The 21,831-nt window shown below is 43.2% G+C and overlaps 1 protein-coding gene across 4 annotated transcripts; it reads left to right on the top strand.

Annotated features, from left to right (window-relative positions):
• The first annotated feature begins 334 nt into the window (after positions 1-334).
• Positions 335-20,821, top strand: PRPF18 (pre-mRNA processing factor 18). 4 transcript variants are annotated; one of them, XM_081879206.1, is made up of 12 exons: positions 335-464; positions 1,126-1,203; positions 1,689-1,715; positions 5,005-5,115; positions 9,749-9,862; positions 10,683-10,829; positions 13,651-13,698; positions 14,574-14,642; positions 15,393-15,533; positions 18,237-18,308; positions 19,409-19,564; positions 19,741-20,821. In XM_081879206.1, exons 1-12 carry the CDS (start codon positions 399-401, stop codon positions 19,819-19,821), a joined length of 1,110 nt encoding a protein of 369 aa, XP_081735332.1. In that variant the 5' UTR covers positions 335-398; the 3' UTR covers positions 19,822-20,821. The 4 variants fall into 4 exon arrangements, with proteins under 4 accessions (XP_081735332.1, XP_081735333.1, XP_081735334.1 ...); XM_081879207.1 differs by lacking the exon at positions 1,689-1,715; XM_081879208.1 differs by lacking the exon at positions 13,651-13,698.
• The last annotated feature ends 1,010 nt before the right edge of the window (positions 20,822-21,831 follow it).

The following is a 21,831-nucleotide window of genomic DNA, read 5'->3' as shown; positions in this document are numbered from 1 at the left end:
TCTTCATTAAAATATCCTTCCATTGATATATAATTTTATGGTACTACTCCCCCCAAAAGTGATGTTAGGAGGCATCAAACCTCGGAAATACACTTTTCCCAAAAGGTTCCCACCCATTTTGGCCCCTTGTGTGGAATCCTAGCCCCCCCCCCGCCCCCCCCCCCGGCGCCCGCTTCTCTTCCGGCCATCGGCTACAACCCCGCCCCCCGCCCCGCCCCCCCCGCCCCCCGGGATCCTCCGCTGCTGCTGCTGCTGCTGCCGCGGCGCCGCCCTCTTCCCCGCCGGAAGCGGCGTCAGTGCGCCTGCGCGGCCGGGCTGCTTTGGCTGCGGGGCTTCCGTCGGAGCGGGGCGAGGGGCTGCTTCGCTGCCGGCCGGCCGGCCTCTGCGGCGAGGGCGCCATGGACGTCGTCAAGGCCGAGATCGAGCGGAAGCGGCGGCTGCTGGCGGAGAAGGAGCTGCTGGGGGTGAGCCGGAGAGAGGCGCCGCGGGGCCGGGGCTCCTCCTGCCGGGCGGCCCCAGAGGGCGGCGGGGGAGCCCGGCCGGAGCGCCAGAGCGCTTTTGCCTGGCCAGCCGGGCTCTGTCTCTGGCTGGGTCTCGCCGGTGTTTCTGGCGCACAAGACCAGACGGGAAAGGCCGGCGAGTGGGATGAGCTTCCCCGAAGGAGAGCTGGTCCCCCGCCCGCCCGCCCGCCCGCCGCTCCCAGAATCTGCCCCGGCAAGAGAAGGTTGCTCGGGCCTGGAAGGCATTTCCCTCCCGGCTCAAGTCACCGGGGCAGCCTGCTCCTTCCTCCCAGCCTCCAAGCGGCGGCTCTCGGGGCTGCCCGCACCCGCCTGGCTCGGGGGCTGCCAGGGCTTTTCAGTGCCCGGAAGCCAGCAGGTGTCTCTGGATATGCACCGGGACCAAATGGGAAGAATGTGCTGGTGGCCTTTTGATATTCTCGTCACTGTATATTAGATGAGAGCCCCTTTCCCCCTTTAGCGGGCTAGCTGGTACTGGTTCCTGTTAACTGTCATTGAGCTGTTATGAATCTGACGGCCCATCCCATTGTGCTTCACATTACTGAAAGAAGAAATGTTAGTTGTTTATGAAACATCACAATGTAGTAACTACTTTCCTTTCTTTCAGGGAAATAAAAAATACTTTAAGCGTAGTGAGTTGGCCAAGAAGGAAGAAGAGGCATATTTTGAAAGATGTGGTTGCAAGGTAATGTGAAAGCAGTAATGGTAGTGATTCTGGCTAGCTGTGCAGTGTCTGCTTAATCATAGTTTAAAATGTATTAATACATTAGTAGGAAATACACGGATTGCAGCATGGTTATTAGTGACTAAAAATGGGAAGAATCAAGAACCCCTACTCAAAGAGGCAGGGAAAAGAAATATATGGTGTCAGATCTTAATACATTAAATAAAATAACTTATAAAGGGCATGCAACTAAGAGATTTTTGGAATGTTGGCATAAATTTCTACAGTTCTAGAATCTGGATAAAGAAAGTATCAAAACGTTTGTGTGTGAGAGAGAGTAGAGTTACTTTAAACAGTTACAATATGATGGCTAGGAAAAATTACAAATAGGTGTGTTAAAAATAAATGAATGGTGAATGCTGTGTTTGTTTCCTCTATCCTTTTTATTATTTAATTTATTAAAAAATGAATAATTCTTTGTTCACTCTATCACTGTTGCACTTTAGCCTGTAAACGAGAAGCCACCAGGAGAGGTATGAGTTTCCAAGAAAAGTTTGCAATGCAGGAAGAGGCATGCATGAGTATGCAGCTATTTGAATTTGTGTTTATAGTTTGGCTTCTTCTGTGGAGGGCATGAGGCTGCTTGAGAATAAAGCTTTTCTTTTTAAGTTGTGCTCCAGCAGGCATGTACCCTGGACCTGATATAACCAACCCTTTTGTAAAGCAAAGTAGAGGCTGCTAATTTCTAGATGCTGGCTCCATTGTGGGGTGAGAGTGGGGGTGGTGGCCTGAATGCGTAAAAGATGTATATTTTCCTTTCTTAGGCTGTAATCCTAATCCTGTTTACCTAGGAATAAATCCCATTGGATTTAATAGATTTTAACTTCTGAGTAGCCTCAACCAGTTAGCCAAGAGTGCCCACTTCTTGTAAGGCTATGAAATGCAGCTTGCATTTCTTGTTGTTTAGTTGGGGTGAAATAATAACTAAGCTCATACGTAAGACACATCATGACAAATAAGTCACCTGGAAGGCCTTTGCTCTTCTTTCCACCTCACTTTGATTGTATCAAAGCAGTTTGGATGTGAGGATTGTAGCAGTTTGGATGTGAGGATTGTAGCGTGGAAATTTAGTAATGGAAAGTAATAGAACTAAATAATTGCCAATTTGCTGCCTTTCTTTTGGGACCCCAAAATCTGCTGCCTAAAGCAGGCCCATTTTATCCGGTCTCATTATGGTTGGTCATAATCTGATATATCCCATAGTATCCTACAGTATCCTGTAGTGTCAGGCCTATATATATATTTCACAAGTCATTAAGCCTATTAAAATCAAGTTTCTTTTAGACAGAATTATTAGCAGTATTCAATTTAACATATTTCAAATATGCTGTGGAACTTAGCTTTTATGAAGTAGGATTGCTGGGATAGCTCAGTCCAGTAGAGCATGAGACTTAATCTCAGAGTCGTGGGTTCAAGCCCCTTCTTGGGCAAAATATTCCTGCATTGCACTAAATGACTATTAGGATCCCTTCCAACTCTATGATTCTATGGTATTTTATGTTGTTATTTTTATTTCCTTTGCAACATTTATGAAAAGATAGGGTTTATAACTTCTGTTCGAAGGAGGAGTGTTATGACTTATATCATCCATCATCATTGGACTTACGATGAAAGCTGGTGGGGCCAGGACTTAATGAGATACCGTATTGTGCACAGGCCTATAGCTGCAGGAGTGAAATGGAGTGCCGTGGCGGAATAACTTTGGAGTGAGGAAGGAGGCAGAATGTGTGGAGGGAGCCTGCCAGAGAGGGTGCTTTTCTTTTATAATAGAAAAAGCTGCTGGTACTCATCATGAAGTTGTTACAGTAATTGCCACACTTTTAACATTTGGAAAAAAAAGTCCCTTGAGTATTCCCAGAAAAGAGCACTGGCTTGTGTATAACTATGAAGGAAAGCGTTTCTGTTATTTTCTGGCTGTCACTACAGTTTTACTAACTTACATGGCAATAATATCAAGTAGCTGTGTAATTTCTCGTTTGACCTGGTTGCTTATGTCCCACTTAGAGAAACTTGGTTAAAATATTAAGAGTGTGGATGGAGCCAGTTGCTTTTCAAATAAACAAAACTATGAGACATTTTAGCTCACCAAGAGCCTCCCAGATCTCTGCATTTCATTGAAATGTTGTTAGTGTGTTTAAAACAAAGCAAAAAACTCTGACATTTTGCAAATGAAGGTGCATTTGCTAAAGTCCTGAAAGTACTTTTATTTTATTTTATTTGGTGCAGACATTGCTTGTAACAATCCCACTGGTAAAATGGCTTAAATCTTTTTTTTCCCCTGTCTGGGTATTAACTCCTTTATTATCATAACCAACTTCTTTTTCACAGCTATTTGGGTGTATGATAATGCATTTTAAAATACTGTTTTATACAATGAACTTAGGGCTGCTATTCTGTAAAAATCACTGTAACTTTTGCTTACTACTTAAATGGTCCCAGATGTGCACTGTGGAGCTTTCCCCAAGGAATAGAGATATGCTTGAATGGCATTCTGCATTGATAGGTGAAATTGTCACCTGTGTCTATGGTAGAGAACGGCTGATATTACACTTCTTGAAAGTATGAGACATTTCAACCAGGGTATAATAGTTTGCACAGAAAAATATTGTTATTGTTATTACCCACCATTCACCCTCATGTCATAGGCCAGGTTAAAAAGGTAAAGGGACCCCTGGCCATTAGGTCCAGTCGTGGCCGACTCAGGGATTGCGGCTCTCATCTCGCTTTATCGGCCGAAGGAGCTGGCGTACAGCTTCCGGGTCATGTGGCCAGCAGGACTAAGCCGCTTCTGGCAAACCAGAGCAGTGCACGGAAATGCCATTTACCTTCCCGCCGGAGCGGTACCTATTTATCTACTTGCACTTTGACATGCTTTCGAACTGCTAGGTTGGCAGGAGCAGGGACTGAGCAACAGGAGCTCACCCCGTCACGGGGATTCGAATCGCCAACCTTCTGATCGGCAAGTCCTAGGCTCTGTGGTTTAACCCACAGTGCCACCCGTGTCCCCATAGGCCAGGTTACAATGTAAAAAGCAGTTTAAGAAATACAAAAAATACAGCCACAATAAATAGGGTGGGTCCTGACAACATACATTTCAGGTAATAGCTGATATTTTCTCAAGCCTCAGTTCACATGTAATGGCAGACTGTGGTTTGGCTTCTTCCTCCTTGTATGTGCTCTGTTTTCCTGGTTTGCCCATTGTTTTCCAGTCTAGCTGGATTGGGCAAACTGGTTTGTGCAAGCCATAGTGTGCCTCCAAATCACAATTGGAAACCATAGTTTTCAGTTACTGTATATAGTTGTCTAGTTGCTATATGTAGTAAACATAGTTCTCCTTTTGCCCATTTTCTGAGTGGCTGATGAGTTATGCATATCACCATGATAGTTTCAATGTATTGAATACCATATTGACTATATGTAGCAGGTTTCTCTTCACAAAAACGCTAGCTTTGTTTTGTCTGAAATTATAATTATTTCCATACTTTGTGGAGTGGAGAACTGAGGAATGCTTGCAGCCTATAGTTTATCTATATGAAAATTCCGTAGACAGGACAAAGCGAATTCTAAATTATTTTATATAATTTTATAATATATTATATATTATATTTTATTATATTAGAGGTTACGGTCAGGTTTTTGCATGTCGGCTGTGCTGTGTAGTTGCTAATAGCTGCTCTTAGAAGCAATCAGTGTTCCTGGAAGTTTAGACTTTTTCTGTGCCCATATTTAACTGGTTATGTTATGTTCCTTGTCTCTACCTAGGTTCAGCAGGAAGAGGAAGAGGAGGAGAAGAAGACAGTAACTGCATCAAATCCAGTATTAGAACTAGAGTTGGCAGAGGAGAAGTTGCCTATGACTCTTTCTAGACAAGAGGTAAAGACAAATATATGGAGCTGGCAATATGCAGATAATTGTTTTGCCTTTACCAGATTAACAAATCTGCAGAGTATTTATATTTTACTGTGTGAAATTATAGTTATCATGAATTAACTATATGCCCATGAAGTTGTACAAGAGACCAGGGAATCAGCTAGCTAAATATATGAGGATATTCATCAGACTAGCTTTTCAGGCAGCAAAAATTTCGCATCAGTAACTTGTACTTTACTGATTTACCTGTAGCCAGTGCAGACATAATGATGGCTTACTCTTAACTGCAGGTAGGTAAGAGATCAGGAGTTCTCCCTCCCTCCCTTCCTACCCTTTTGAGAAATTCCTTCCAGTAGCACCTTAAAGACCAACTGAGTTAGTTCTAGGTATGAGCTTTCGTGTGCATGCACACTTCTTCAGATACACTGAAACAGAAGTCACCGGACCTTTCTATATAGTGAGAAGGTGGGGAGGGGTATTACTCAGAAGGGTGGTGGGAATGGGTGATTGGCAGATAGCTGCGATGAGCCTGTTGACGACTCTTAACGACTGCAATAGGTCTAACAGGAAAAAGCAAGGGGTGAGAAGGTGAAAAATGGCTTTGTCATGTATAATGAGATAAGAATCCAATGTCTTTATTCAAACCAGGTCTCTCCATAGTTTTAAGTTTGGTGATAAGTTGCAATTCAGCAGCTTCTCTTTCCAGTCTATTTCTGAAATTCCTTTGTAATAGAACAGCTACTTTGAGATCTTGTATAGAATGTCCTGGGAGATTGAAGTGTTCTCCTACTGGTTTTTCTGTCTTGTGGTTCCTGATGTCGGATTTATGTCCATTTATTCTTTGGCGTAAGGTCTGGCCTGTTTGTCCAATATAGAGAGCTGAAGGACACTGTTGGCATTTTATGGCATACACAATGTTAGACGATGAGCAATTAAATAGTCCCGAGATGGTATGTGTGATGTTGTTGGGGCCAGTAATGGTGTTGTCCGGGTGTATGTGGCAGCAAAGTTGGCATCTGGGTTTATTGCAGGCTCTGGTGCCAGTGTCCGTGTTAAGTCTGGTTATAGTATTATTGTGGGTTAGGAGTTGTTTAAGATTGGGGGGCTGTCTGGAGGCAATGAAAGGTCTTCCTCCCAGAGCTTGAGAAAGAGAACTGTCATTGTCCAGGAGAGGTTGTAGATCTCTGATGATGCGTTGTACTGTTTTAACTTGGGAGCTGTATGTGATGACTAGAGGTGTTCTGTTATTTTCTTTTTTGGGTCTGTCTTGCAGCAAGTTCTCTCTGGGTATCAGTCTGGCTCTGTTGATCTGTTGTCTAACTTCATCTGCTGGGTATTTTAGTTCTAAAAAGGTTTGCTGTAGATCTCTTAGGTGAGAGTCTCTGTCTGTAGAATTGGAGCAGATGCGGCTGTAACGTAGTGCCTGGCTATATACAATAGACTGTTTGGTATGTTTGGGATGGTAGCTAGAGGCATGTAGATATGTTTGTCGGTCAGTTGGTTTACGGTATAAGGTGGTGTCTATGTGCCCATCCTGTATTTTTATAGTAGTGTCCAAAAAATGTATTTCTTGCTCACAGACAACTTTCCAATACCGCCTTTTACATAAAATTGGACTCAGACCCCACACAAGAATACAAAAAAGAACTGAACAAGATTGTTAAGGAGCTACCCCCACACATCCAAGAACAGATCCTCACAAACACACCAACAGAACCTCGACCAGGAACTTTCTATCTTCTACGCCCCATCATTTCAGGTATTGGCACTATTACAGTGGGTGTCTCCGGTTATATGGACTCTGTTCTGAAACCATATGCCATCAGTGCTCCCAGCTATGTACGTGACACCACAGATTTTCTGAGGAAAATACAATCTTTAAATAATCTTCCCAACAATACTATACTAGCTACTATGGATGTGGAATCTCTGTATACCAATATCCCACACAACGATGGTTTACAAGCTATAAGGAATACCATTTCAGATAAAACCACAGCGGACTTTGCTACCAAACTCTGCCAATTTGTCCTTACCCACAACAACTTCAAATTCGGTGATGACCTGTTCCTTCAGATCAGCGGCACAGCAATGGGCACCCGCATGGCCCCACAGTATGCCAACATCTTCATGGCGGATTTAGAACAACGTTTCCTAAACTCCTACCCACTCAAACCTCTCTTGTACCTGCGATACATTGATGATATTTTTATCATCTGGACACATGGTCAACAGACCCTGGACACCTTCCACCAGAAATTCAATGATTTTCACCCCACCATCAACCTAACAATGAATCAATCTATGCAAGAAATACATTTTTTGGACACTACTATAAAAATACAGGATGGGCACATAGACACCACCTTATACCGTAAACCAACTGACCGACAAACATATCTACATGCCTCTAGCTACCATCCCAAACATACCAAACAGTCCATTGTATATAGCCAGGCACTACGTTACAGCCGCATCTGCTCCAATTCTACAGACAGAGACTCTCACCTAAGAGATCTACAGCAAACCTTTTTAGAACTAAAATACCCAGCAGATGAAGTTAGACAACAGATCAACAGAGCCAGACTGATACCCAGAGAGAACTTGCTGCAAGACAGACCCAAAAAAGAAAATAACAGAACACCTCTAGTCATCACATACAGCTCCCAAGTTAAAACAGTACAACGCATCATCAGAGATCTACAACCTCTCCTGGACAATGACAGTTCTCTTTCTCAAGCTCTGGGAGGAAGACCTTTCATTGCCTCCAGACAGCCCCCCAATCTTAAACAACTCCTAACCCACAATAATACTATAACCAGACTTAACACGGACACTGGCACCAGAGCCTGCAATAAACCCAGATGCCAACTTTGCTGCCACATACACCCGGACAACACCATTACTGGCCCCAACAACATCACACATACCATCTCGGGACTATTTAATTGCTCATCGTCTAACATTGTGTATGCCATAAAATGCCAACAGTGTCCTTCAGCTCTCTATATTGGACAAACAGGCCAGACCTTACGCCAAAGAATAAATGGACATAAATCCGACATCAGGAACCACAAGACAGAAAAACCAGTAGGAGAACACTTCAATCTCCCAGGACATTCTATACAAGATCTCAAAGTAGCTGTTCTATTACAAAGGAATTTCAGAAATAGACTGGAAAGAGAAGCTGCTGAATTGCAACTTATCACCAAACTTAAAACTATGGAGAGACCTGGTTTGAATAAAGACATTGGATTCTTATCTCATTATACATGACAAAGCCATTTTTCACCTTCTCACCCCTTGCTTTTTCCTGTTAGACCTATTGCAGTCGTTAAGAGTCGTCAACAGGCTCATCGCAGCTATCTGCCAATCACCCATTCCCACCACCCTTCTGAGTAATACCCCTCCCCACCTTCTCACTATATAGAAAGGTCCGGTGACTTCTGTTTCAGTGTATCTGAAGAAGTGTGCATGCACACGAAAGCTCATACCTAGAACTAACTCAGTTGGTCTTTAAGGTGCTACTGGAAGGAATTTTTTTATTTTGTTTTGACCATGACAGACCAACACGGCTACCTATCTGTAACTACCCTTTTGAGAGTGATTTTCCTATTACCATAACTGCATTTTCCACCTAAAGATTAGGAAGGAAGAACTTCCTGACAGTAAGAGCTGTTTGACAGTGGAATTTGCTGCCAAGGAGTGTGGTGGAGTCTCCTTCTTTGGAGGTCTTTAAGCAGAGGCTTGACAACCATATGTCAGGAGTGCTCTGATGGTGTTTCCTGCTTGGCAGGGGGTTGGACTCGATGGTCCTTGTGGTCTCTTCCAATTCTATGATTCTATGAAATAAATGTTCTTAACACATTGATTTCAGTGGGTCTGCTGAGTATGTCAGACATTTGTTAATCATGATTAAGTCTCAACAGGCTTCCTGTTGAATTAGGATTTTAAGACAATATTAAACTGTTTTCAAATCCTGATTTAAATAAATATTCCAAGCTATAGTCATATTCCTCAGTTGTTGTAAAATTGGAAAGCTCAATCTAGAAAGAGGATGGAAGCTGTGTTACATCTGTCCCAACCCTTCAAGCGTTTCTGGGCTACAACTAGCATGATTCCTGACTGCTGGTTATGCTGGTTGGGGCAGACGTAGCCCAACAGTATACGGAGGGCACCACATGGGTAACCCCCGACCTAGTTCATTGGAGATAATGTATTAATTTCCATCTACATTTCAGACATATATCTGTATGTATTGCCCCAAAATGTAGCCTAAATGTCCCCAACTTAACGTGGCTTAGGAACTCCCGTTATTCATCACAGAATTCTACTCATGTATGCTCCATAGATCAGAGGTGCAATTTTTGTAATTATATTTAACTAAAGCGAGATGTGCGCCGCAACCCCAGAGTCGGCCATGACTGGACCTAATGGTCACGGGTCCCTTTACCCTTAAACAGCTGCCACTAGTCATCATTAGGTATGTTGCTGCCCATTTTGTGCTCTTTAGCAAGGAATGATAAATTTCGTGAAAATAAGCACAGTGCTTGAGTTGTAATACCCTGTGGGGATGTGAATGGGTTGTTTGTTCTATTTTTTCATTTGTTTAAAAGAAACACTTGACTTTTTCCAGGTCATGAGGAGATTGAGAGAAAGGGGTGAACCTATCAGACTGTTTGGAGAAACAGATTATGATGCCTTTCAGAGGCTGCGAAAGATAGAAATTCTAGCGCCAGAAGTCAACAAGGTAAATTTGTGCATAAGCATAAGAGAGATCATTTAAAGGGCTATCCCTGTGCAAAATTGGTGCACCTGTCACATTATAGCCATGGATATCCTGCTTCTTGTGCCCCTACCTGTGTATATACTTCATAAATATATAATGTTATAATCCCACATAGAGGGACACAGAAAGTGCCTTCTGTCATCTTGACTTCTGTCAAGTGCCTTCTATCAACTTATTACTACACTTTAGTGTTGTAAGTAATGGTTTGGATTTACAGATAACCTCAGTTGTAAGCTTTTTGTTGTTTAGGGGACAAATTTAGAAGTCACAACTTATGTATATTGCTGTAGTGAGACTTGGGATCAGTTCATGCATTTATCAGCTTCAGAGAAAGAGAACTGCCCCCACTCAAATTGTGGCTGCTTGTGTGAACTTCTTTGACTATTGGGCCCAGTAGGCCCTTAGAGATGTCTGTGTAGGATTCTCCAATGATATGAACTCTCGCTTAATGCTAAATCATGATTATAAAATTATTATTATTATTTATTATTTATTAAATTTCTATCCTGCCCTTCATCCAAGGATCACAAGGGGTTTACAACATTAAAACACAAAAATACATATAGTAACAAATAAAAGCAATACTCCCACAGTATTGTTATTTATTATATTATTTATTAATGTTTAAAACAGCTAACAGGGTTATGTAGTATGATGCCATGATACTCAAATTCTGTATATAAAAATTGTAAGATACTTAAACATATTTTTTCAGGGTTTCAATTATGACAGTTCCTAGGATAACTCTGTATACTCTCAACTGTTGTTTTTATTTCCATAGGGATTAAGGAATGACCTGAAGGCTGCTTTGGATAAGATAGACCAGCAGTATCTGAATGAAATTGTGGGTGGGCAGGAACAGGGAGAGGATGATACACAGAATGATCTCAAAGTCCATGAAGAGAACACAACAATTGAAGAATTGGAGGTATTATATTATTTTTTACTGTTTTCAAATTGTGACCAAGGCACCATGCTGGTAAATAAATTCTGCACCAAGAGAAGATGGATTCTGCTACTTGCAAAAAGAATGCAGATTGAGAAAATGTGCATAATTCTCATTTGTATAATTTTACAAGTTTTATAATTTCCTACTAATTTATTTAGACAAGAGACAATTGGACTGCAGAAATTTCTGCAACAGTTGTCCATAGTGGTCAAATTGCATGGAGGCTGGCAGAAACCTGCACCCCCTCCATTGGCTTTTTAATGACTCCCTTACTTGCTCTTTTTAAGAAGCCTATTGGGGAGGGCATAATTTGTCTAAAATGTGAAGGAGACTGTCATGGAGAGGCTTTTGAATTTTATTATGGGTTCCCCCATATGCTTGCTGCTATAATGGCTTGAAATGTGCTCTCTACCTGAGACAGTCTCTTCTTAAGGAAGCAGGAACTTGGAGACTTCTATCACATCTCCCCTTAATTTCCTTTTCTCTACGCTAAACAAACTGCTCCTTCAGTTGTTTCTCATAGGACGTGTTTTCCTCACCCATCAACATCTTGGCCACCCTCTAGTTTATCAGTGTATTTTAGCATGGCACCAATAACTGGGTGCACTACTCTTCAGCTGCATAGACTAGAGTGGAACTCTATTCCTTGTGATCCGAACACTCATGCTTCTGTTAACGCCACTTAAAAATTACATTAACTTCTTATAAAGAGCCACACCACACTGCCCTGCTCATGTTCAGATTGCAATCAGCTCGGACACCTGTATGTTTTTAATGCTAAGCCAGGTCTTCCCCATCTTAAACTTCTGTCCTTTTTGTACCTGTTTACAGGACTTAACATTTATCTCTACTTTCATCATGTTGGCCCAGTGTTGCAACCTGTCAAGGTCATTCTGAATCTTGATTCTCTGTTCTTTGATATTAGATCTACTCAGCTTCATGTGATCTGCAGTTTTTATAAGGATACCCACTATGCCAGGCATCCCCAAACTCTGCCCTCCAGCTGTTTTGGGACTACCAACTCCCATCATCCCTAGCTAGCTGGACCAGTGGTCAGGGATAATGGGAGTTGTAATCCCAAAACAGCTGGAGGGCCGAGTTTGGGAATGCCTGCACTATGCCCTCAGCCTAGTCATTTATAAAAAATGTTTGAATAGCACAGGAACCAAGGCTAGGGCCTTGTAGCAATCCTCTTGAGACTTCTTGCCATTAAAGGAGCACCTGCTGATTATGGATGCTCACTGAACAGTAGAATTGACCAGTCCATATTTATCATTTTGTGAATAAGAATATCACGGGAGACTTGATCAGAGGCTTTGCTGAAATCAAGATACACTATGTCCATCACATTGCCATGAACTACCAAAGCATTAATTCTTTCAAAAAAGGGTAAGGCTTATGTGGATGATTTATTCTAGATTAAACACATGATGAATGATAATCAGTGCATTGTTTTCAAACGTTTATGGACACTTAATAATCTGTTGGGTATCAGTGTTAAGTTGAGTGGCCGGATCCAACTCCCCCCGCCCCATTTTGGAAGATAGGGGCAATATTTACCCAACTCCAGTCTTACAGAACCTCATCTGTTTCCCTTTGTGAATTCACAAAGATTACAGGAACTGTCTCTGAAATAAAACCTGCAAGGTTCTTCAACAGCTTGCAGTATAATTTATCTGGCCCATGGGACTTGAACTCACCTATAGCAGTGTCCCTGGGCTGCCTCACCTCATAGCATTTGTTCTACTTTCCCCAGTTTGAATACAATTCCACTTAGGGGCCACTGAAACAAAATTGGAATTGAGTGGTTCTGTCTTCTGTCCATCACCTGCCATTAATTTCTTCATCTTCTCCAAGCAGCGGACCTACCCCATTCCTGTTCTTCTGGCTCTGAACATATCCAGTGAATCCCTATATTTTTGTTTTTAGCATCCCTTGCAAGCTTTTGCTTCTTTCAGGCTTCAGCCTTGCTGAAACCATCTTTACAGGTTTGGGATCCTCCATCAAACTTGTCCTTCCTCATATGTGCCTCCCTCTGTCTCCTTGATGTGTCTTTTTAAAGTCTCTGCTCATTGGAGAGCTCTTTGTGCATTCACACTGGCCTCTTTGGATGTCTCCTGTTTTCTCACTGGAATGGTATGCGACTGTTTTTTCACTATTTCCACATTTGAAAATCTCCCATTCCACTTGTGCTCTTTTTTTCTTATTCAGAATTTCTAGTCGTGGAATTCTATGGCTTCCTAAAGCTGTCTTTCCTTAAAGCCCAAGGTACAAATCCAACTTGGCTTTGTTTGTATTTCCCTTGCTATCACATAGGAATCTGCCTTAGACCAACGCAGACCACTGATTGGTGAGACTCAGCACTGGCTGGTAGCAGTTCTCCAGGGTTTCAGGCAGGATTCAGTGCTGGCCCTACTGGGAGACCCCAGGGATTGAACCTAAGACCTGTTGCATGCAGACTTATGCTGTGCCACAATATATATATCACACGTTCCAAGATGATATAGTTCCCCCAAGGCTCATACCACTTTCACTTCATCAAGCAGGTCTTTATTAAGTCCAAGATCTCAGCTCCTTCCTTCTTCCTTTGGCAGGTTGATCAGGAAGGCAAAAATTTATTAGACGTTTGATTGTTAGCAGATGCCAGGGCAGTTGAAGTCCTCCATTACAACCATCATATTCTCTTTTTGTAATCGGTTGTAGAAAATCATCACCCACATTTTCCACTTGGCTGGGTAATTTGTAGTATGCTGCCACAATGATGCCGCTTTTGTTTTTCTCTCCTTTTATCCTTACCCAGATGCTTTCAACAGAGCTTCCACTCTCAGATTCATGGATTTCTGTGCAGGTGTGTGTGCTTGTGTCTGTGTCCCTTTCCCTTTCTGGACTCTATTCCTTTAGAACAAAATACTGCCATCACTTCTAACATCCATTCACAAGCCTCGTCCCATCAAGTGTCAATGAGACCTATCGGGTCAACTTACCTGCCTGTATTAGGGTATTAAAATCATCCTGTTAGTTTCCCATACTGCTGTGTGCTAGTTAGTACATAGACTTTGAAATCTATGGGTGCTGCACCCTCTCAGTTTTTGTGCTGTATTTACTGGAAAGTTGCTAGGCATCGCCTTTATTGCCCTGTGTTTTCCTTTCTTGTCTCTCATACATGGCTCAGTTCTTATCTCTGGGCTTTGGGTTCCCTTCCCTGCAGGGTTAGTTTAAAGTCCACATGATGAGGCTTGTGGGGCTCCTGCCAAACACATCTCCCCCATCCTCATGAGTTGTACCCCATCTCTTACCAGAAATTCATCATTTGGGTAGCACTGGCTGTGGCCCAAGGAATCAGACCTTTCCTGATGATCAGCAGGAATGGAAGACAATTGTTGGATTTGATGAGTCTCTGCATCCTCTCTGTTGTGTCTTGGAGGGCAGCACCACTCTTGAGATAACATGTCATATCTGCACTCAGCTGTGTCTGTCTCTGGGGAATCTCTTGTTCAGAGGAACAAACTGAAAAATTCCATAGAATATATATGAGTAAACACTGGGATGTGACTTGGTTAGCATTCTCAACCCTGACTTACGAAATTTAAAGGGAGAGGAGAGCCTTTCAAGAACACTGTGAAGTACTTCCTAATTTTATCTGTAATATTATGTTCTTTATGTAAACTTGCATCAGTTATTTTTGTTTTTGGAAGACATCTTAATGGAAAATCTCTTTTGCAGGCTTTGGGAGAATCTTTAGGACAAGGGGATGACCATAAAGACATGGATATCATAACCAAATTCTTGAAGGTAAGTAGCCTAACAAGCAAGAACCTCTGGCCTGTAAGCAATCATGGCTGGGGCATCATCATTTTCTAGGACTATTCTATTACATGGAAAATGTCGATTCGTTTATAGTATGATATAATAATAATTAACAATTTATTGTTTATACCCCGCCCATCTGGCTGGGAAATAATTACAACCCAATCAGATACATATCTGTCAGGGAAGAGTTAGAAGTTTCCCGTTTCTCAGAGGGAGAAAGCATTCCCCAAGGGGGGGAGGGGAGCAGTGAATCTAATAGAAGAGAATAGGAGGAACAACAGGGAGGGACCGGCTGTTCCCAGGAAAGGCAAGGGTTGAGTTCTAGCTCAGATTGGCAGGAGGGGAGATACAGGCCAGCTCTAGCCAGGAGGGTAGAAAAAAGAGCAGGAAAGCGAAGGGAAGGACGCGTTCGCCATTTTTAGAGTGGCTGGTCATGGAGAAGCAGAGCTCAGTAGGTATCTGAAAGAAGTGACTCTGAGGAAGAATAGTTAAGAACCGTTTATAAGATTGTTTTGTTAATACGCAATAAAAAGTTTTATAAAAGAACAAGAAGCGTTTGTGTGGTGATCTGAAAAGGACAACGACCAGGCCTGACAATATCTATCCAGAATTAACTAACATTGCAAGTACTATTTCTTTGTAAGTAAATGAATGGGGTTGCCGCTTTAGTTTATGGACACTGTTCATATTTAGCCACTGTGTGGCAGTGTGGCTTAAATTTGTCATCTTCAGTTTCTTCTTGGAGTCTGGGCTAAGGAGTTGAACGCCAGAGAAGATTATGTGAAACGTGGTGTCCAAGGCAAACTAAACAGCGCCACTCAGAAGCAGACAGAATCATACCTGAGACCTCTGTTCAGAAAACTTCGGAAAAGGGTAACTTCAGCAACACACTATCTTAAGTCTTCTACTAGATTTAGGCATGAATGTTTTACCAGCAGACAATTCTTACCCTCCATTCCACACTTTGTTTACAATCTAGCTTGATGATGAGAACTCAGAATCTCACACTGTTTTGTAATGTTTTGATTGACCTAATAAAGGTTTTGCCGTATTAGGGATTCTGGAATTAAGCAAGACTGCTTTTTTCAGTCACCCTTTTCTAACAGTGGAGGGGAATTTCCAGCCTGTGAGCCAAAGTTGGCCTATAAGCCTCACCATTGGGCTTCCAGGCTGTTTTGGCTAAGCCATGCTCAACTGCCTACATCTGATGCCATGTGTGATGTCAGGTATGAGGCAGGAAAGGTTGGGACTTGGCCTAAAGGAGCTTTACTCAGTGTGTTCCAAATGGGGAACAACCAGCTGATTTTCGGGCACTTTGTAAGCACTGTGCTCAACCCTAGTGAAGTGCTGAGCGCAGGGATTGCAAAGGGCCCAACAACCAGCTGATTGCTGTGCTTCTGGGGTGTCACTGTGACATCAGGTGCTCCCACACACCTGTCACAGTTGGCCGGTGGAGTGGGGAGGGGATAAAGATCTGACCCCTGGGGCCAAAATGCTTCCCCACCCCTCATGGAGTGTGTGCAGTGACATTTTCTTTTTCACAGACGGAGGAAGTGAAACAGACTGCTAAACTGTACATTCCAGGGGATGAGATAAATACCTTTCTGTATCTTCTACTTCAGATCCACTGACATGGCCATTTTTTAATTTGCCAGTTTTCTTTCTAGTCTTAGTTAACATTCACTTTTACAACATGTCTGCCTGTGCACAAGATCAAGACAGTAATTCCCTTTTTATAGATAGACATTAAGGCTGATGTGCAGTAAACCACAGGAAGTCACATAGAAATCCATGGAAGAGGAGTAGAGATGTGAAACCTTTCTTCGAGCCAAACTCAGCTCTCTTGTTAGTCACACTTGTGTTGAACTCACCACACTGTGGAAAACAGAATACAGAAGCTTTGTGGAGCAGCACAGTTGGCAATGGCAGGGGAGAAGGCAGGAAGACTAACAGTAGGTGGAGCCAGTCAGTGACAGGCAGATCCACCCCGTGACTGGCGGCATGGAAGAAGGCGGGCACAAGCAAGGGATTGGCGGAGGGAAGACAGATGGGTGAGGCTGTTGTCGTTTAGTCATGTCTGACTCTTCGTGACCCCCTGGACCACAGCACGCCAGGCACTCCTGTCTTCCACTGCCTCCTGCAGTTTGGTCAAACTCATGTTGGTAGTTTCGAGAACACTGTCCAACCATCTCATCCTCTCTCGTCCACTTCTCCTTTCCCAACATCAGGGCCTTTTCAAGGGAGTCTTCTCTTCTCATGAGGTGGCCAAAGTATTGGAGCCTCAGCTTCACGATCTGTCCTTCCAGTGAGCACTCAGGGCTAATTTCCTTAAGAATGGATGCGTTTGATCTTCTTGCAGTCCATGGGACTCTCAAGAGTCTCCTCTAGCACCATAATTCAAAAGAATCAATTCTTCGGCGATCAGCCTTCTTTATGGTCCAGCTCTCACTTCCATACATCACTACTGGGAAAACCATAGCTTTAACTATACGGACCTTTGTCGGCAAGGTGATGTCTCTGCTTTTTAAGATGCTGTCTAGGTTTGTCATTGCTTTTCTCCCAAGGAGCAGGCGTCTTTTAATTTCGTGGCTGCTGTCACCATCTGCAGTGATCATGGAGCCCAAGAAAGTAAAATCTCTCACTGCCTCCATTTCTTCCCCTACTATTTGCCAGGAGGTGATGGGACCAGTGGCCATGATCTTCGTTTTTTTTATGTTGAGCTTCAGACCATATTTTGTGCTCTTCTCTTTCACCCTCATTAAGAGGTTCTTTAATTCCTCCTCACTTTCTGCCATCAAGGTTGTGTCATCTGCTTATCTGAGGTTGTTGATATTTCTTCCGGCAATCTTAATTCCGGCTAGGGATTCATCCCGCCCAGCCTTTCGCATGATGAATTCTGCATATAAGTTAAATAAGCAGGGAGACCCCTCATTTATCCTAGTGGATTAGCTTCCAGTGCTCATGTTTTTCTCTCCAAGGATAGTGAAGCAGAGCCATGAGGACACTCAGTGCATGGCAACAGTGAGCTGCCTGCCTCTGCCACTCAGATTCTCCTAGCCTGGAGCAGAGCTGGAGCACGACTGGAGTGGTGGCTGAGTTGGTGGGGTGGCTGGGAAAAGCAAGGATAAACAGTACTCTAGACAAAGCAAATTAGTGGGTTTGGCTGCTTCCCTGCAGATTTGCAAATATATAAAAGCTCCTGTAAGTCTGAACCCTCCACTCATACGCAAAGGTGTGTTCTTTGTCGCAGCATAATTACCCACTTGAGGTCAAGCTTCTCTAATTCTGGTCTGTCTCTGTATCAGGTGTGATTGGCTTTTGCAGCCACTCTCAGTGCAGCAGAACTGCTCGCTTTCAAAGGAACTAACATGCTGCTCTGGAAGTGTGCCTGCTTCAGTCACACAGGCACAAACAAAGGAGCTGGGTTTCTCTCAGGCTGGCTAGTTCTTACTGTCTCCAAAAGTAAGCGTTTTTGGCTGTGAGGGTTGATCATGTCTGTGGTCTTATTTAAGATACAGTGTGCTATGAGAATCACGAGTTTCGTTGCCTACTTGATATTTGCTGTTTTGTCTTTAGAATATCCCTGCTGACATCAAGGAATCAATAACAGACATTATCAAGTTCATGCTGCAAAGGGAGTATGTGAAGGTACCGAACTTTTACAGAGTCAATGATATTTGTGTTTTGTGGCTTAATTGGCTTGAGGCAGGTGCAGGCCAGATCTTCATCCTCCATCACTCCCTTGAGCAAAAAATAAATAAATTGATGGGGGGTGGCGCATCTACCTCTCGATCACCTGGTGTCACAGTGATGTGAAGTGACATTTGAAGCCCCAACAATTAGGTGACTGTTGGGACTTCAGAGCACCATTGATCAGTGGGGCTTCAAAGTCCAGCCCAGGACTCCTTGCAAAGAACCCTTCACTGTGCTTTGTAGCCCCCACAATCAGCTGATCGTCAGCACTTCAAATCACTGTGCAGGGTTCTTTGGAAGCTGATTGGCAATGCTTCTGAAGCCCCTTTTGGCCTAGCGCAGCTGTATTTTTAACCACTTGCATCTGATGTCATATGGGACTTTGGACGATTGGCGACTAAGTGTGACTTTGCCAAATGGCCTGGGGGGCCTAATTAGGTCTCGTGTTGGAGGTTCCCCACCCCTGCATTAAGGGATGTGAAAGTGTCTCTAGCTTAACCCTTCAGAGAAATATTATTAGCTCTAATAAGCATAGAAATGCAGGTTCAAACATGTATAAGTTGTTGTTTAGACCTTCAGGTGCAGGGATGGGAGAACATATTGCATTGTATGATTCTTTGAGACTTGGACCGGCTAACATTCAGGTTTGCATGCGGACATTGTCACACACTGACTGGGCAGGGTGGGTTAATCACATAACGCTGCCCAAGCTTCTGAAAAGTTCTGTTCTGTGTTGATTAATGAGATCTGGGGAATGCTGTATTTTATAGTGTTTTTTGTGTTTTGTTTTAAACTGATATAGTAAGATTTTTACTGTTTCAAGAAATGCTAATTTTGGTGCCTTGTCAGTGAAAGTAATAATTATTGTGAAGCTATTTTGCATAAAGCTTGTAAGCATGAGGACTGCAGTTGTGCTCTGGCCTGTGGCTCTAGAACAATTAGCCACAAAATCTGAAAATGGGGCTCTTGGCTTTCTTTTAGCTATCCCTGCAGGCTCTGTGCCTCCCCTGGTGCCTTTTGCCTTGTCCGTCAGTTGCCTGCCTTTATTTCTGCAGGCTAACGATGCCTATCTGCAGATGGCCATTGGGAACGCTCCCTGGCCTATCGGCGTCACTATGGTGGGCATCCATGCGCGAACTGGTCGAGAGAAGATTTTCTCAAAGCACGTGGCTCACGTTCTGAATGATGAAACTCAGAGGAAATACATCCAGGTGAGATAAAGAGTGGTGGATCCATTGTCCGGATAGTCACTTTCTTTAGTCTTAAGCATTCAGCATTTGTAAGCACAAACAGGAGGCTTAAACCTGGCCCGTTCGGCCCCGGGGCTGCAACTCTCCCGCGTCTGGTCTTGGTTACCAACATGCCATTCTTGTATTTATCTCTGCAGGGCTTGAAGAGGCTGATGACCATTTGCCAGAAACATTTCCCTACCGACCCATCCAAATGTGTGGAGTACAATGCGCTGTGACAATGTGGATACGCAGGTTATGAGAGAAGAAAGCAGTCTCTATGAAATGCTCTCAGTTTGGGAATTGGAGTGAGCTTGGGTAGGAGAAGAAAGGCATGCGGCTTTACTGAGGCTCAGTCGCACAGATCACATTCATTTTGTCTTTTGATGAACCTTTATGTCTTCTTCAAGTCCTGGGCTGGAACATGTTGCCGGCTTGTCTCGCTAGCTTGAGGACAAGTTTGTATATGTGTGTGTTTTCCTTTAATTTTGATCAGAGCAAAAGTTCAGTTCTACCTTGCCTTTTAGATTTTGAGCCTCCTTGCTTTATAAGGACTGATTTCATCACAGTTTTGATGAGTTGTATTTTGATGAGTTGTATTTATCATTGTACATAGGACCATTTAATTTCTTGTTACTTCATTTATAGGAAAAATATATTTCTAAGAAATGCACCCAAGCTTTTGATTGATTCATTGATTTTTGTATCAGAAATTATTTTTCATGATTGTCACCAGGACACTTAACTCCACACTGTGGTGTGAGAACTTTAGGGTGAACAGAACTGGTCCAGCTAAACTGGTATCCTGCTACCTCTGTCTTTGTTCATTATGACTTCCTTATCTTATAAAATGCTATCTTGTCTTTTTGGGGGGAGTCTGGAGGAATTTTCTGGCACCAAAATTTGAACAATAATTTGTAGGATCATGATAATTACACTGTTAAGTAACAGGTAAAAGGGAAAGATCTTTCAGAGAACCCTTCTCCGACTTTCACAAGGAGCAGGGCCAGCGGCGCACTCTCTTCCTGGCACCCGTGCGCCAGCCCTGTTTCCCTTTCCCTCAGGTGAAATCCCCAATGGAGAATGAATCACGAGCGACAGTGGGTTTTTCTTTTGGGAAAACAGGTTGCAAACAGACTTTATTGTAACAGATGTGAAGAAGGAGTTTTGGTTCTTCCTCTTCCACAGAAATGTAACAAACAGTGCTGTTGCTTTTTATTAAAACGTAAACTGTCTCAAGTTATAGGCTGTATGCTGTTTGGGCTTAAGGTTACTTTCTTCTACGCATTTTCCATAGATCAGACTTCTCCACTCCCACTTCAGGAATGTCGGCTTTTAACTGGACTGTTTCCCTGCAGACCCCCAAATCCTCCTTGGCCTCAGAACCACTATTGCCCTTTCCTGTTAGAGGACCCATACACCGTGTGGGACTGTGCCTTGCCTATTTTAACCGGGGTCTGCATCTTCGCACTCCTCACCCCCTCACAGACCCCAGGAATCTCTCCCACCGTCTCTCCCTCCAGTCCGCTTCCCTTGCAACTCTGGCCAGTTAACTCTTTGCTTGCAGGGGGAGAAACACTCGGTGACTCAACCTGCTCAGTAAACAAACTTTTCTGTCACACAGGGATAAGTTGTAAAGATTTCTTTGTTACCACTAAATAATGGAAGTTTGAATACTCCTGAAGTAGTTTATCATTATTTTTAATGCCATCATACATGTGAATAGCACTTTATAGAACTGCAGTAAAATGACAGTTCTCTGCTCCTACCATCTGACATTTGACCCAAGGAGAGGTGAAAGAGAGACTGGGAGGGAAGGTGGATGGGACTATCAAGATGGTGAAGAATGCATTCCGTTCGTTTGCACGCTCTTAAGCTGACAGATTTAGAAACAAAAGCAAAATATTTGTACCATGAATAAAGCATCAACTAACTATGCTTTCCAGACAGGGTTTTCAGCAAGAAACTAATCTATTTTAAGTGAAAATGTTCATTTTAACTAGAGATATGGATTGGAACATGATTATCTTTGGGATTACATGTTTCTCTGAACTTTGTGGTACCCGGATGGATTCACCAACTCAGTGTGTTAGTGGAAGCCAGCTCAATGACTTCTGCTAGTGTAGCAGGGCTTTTGCAGCAGCCCTTGTCCCCTTGTGTACCCCTACATCTCCCCCACATTGCCCCAGAGGGTCAGGAGAAGCCCCATGGTGGGGGGGGAGAAGGGTGCTCATTTCATCTGGTGAGTA

The sequence above is a fragment of the Podarcis erhardii genome, assembly GCF_964252035.2.
Source record: "Podarcis erhardii genome assembly, chromosome: 10".
NCBI classification, from domain to species: Eukaryota; Metazoa; Chordata; class Lepidosauria; order Squamata; family Lacertidae; genus Podarcis; species Podarcis erhardii.
This window is presented reverse-complemented; position numbering and strand designations above follow the sequence as displayed.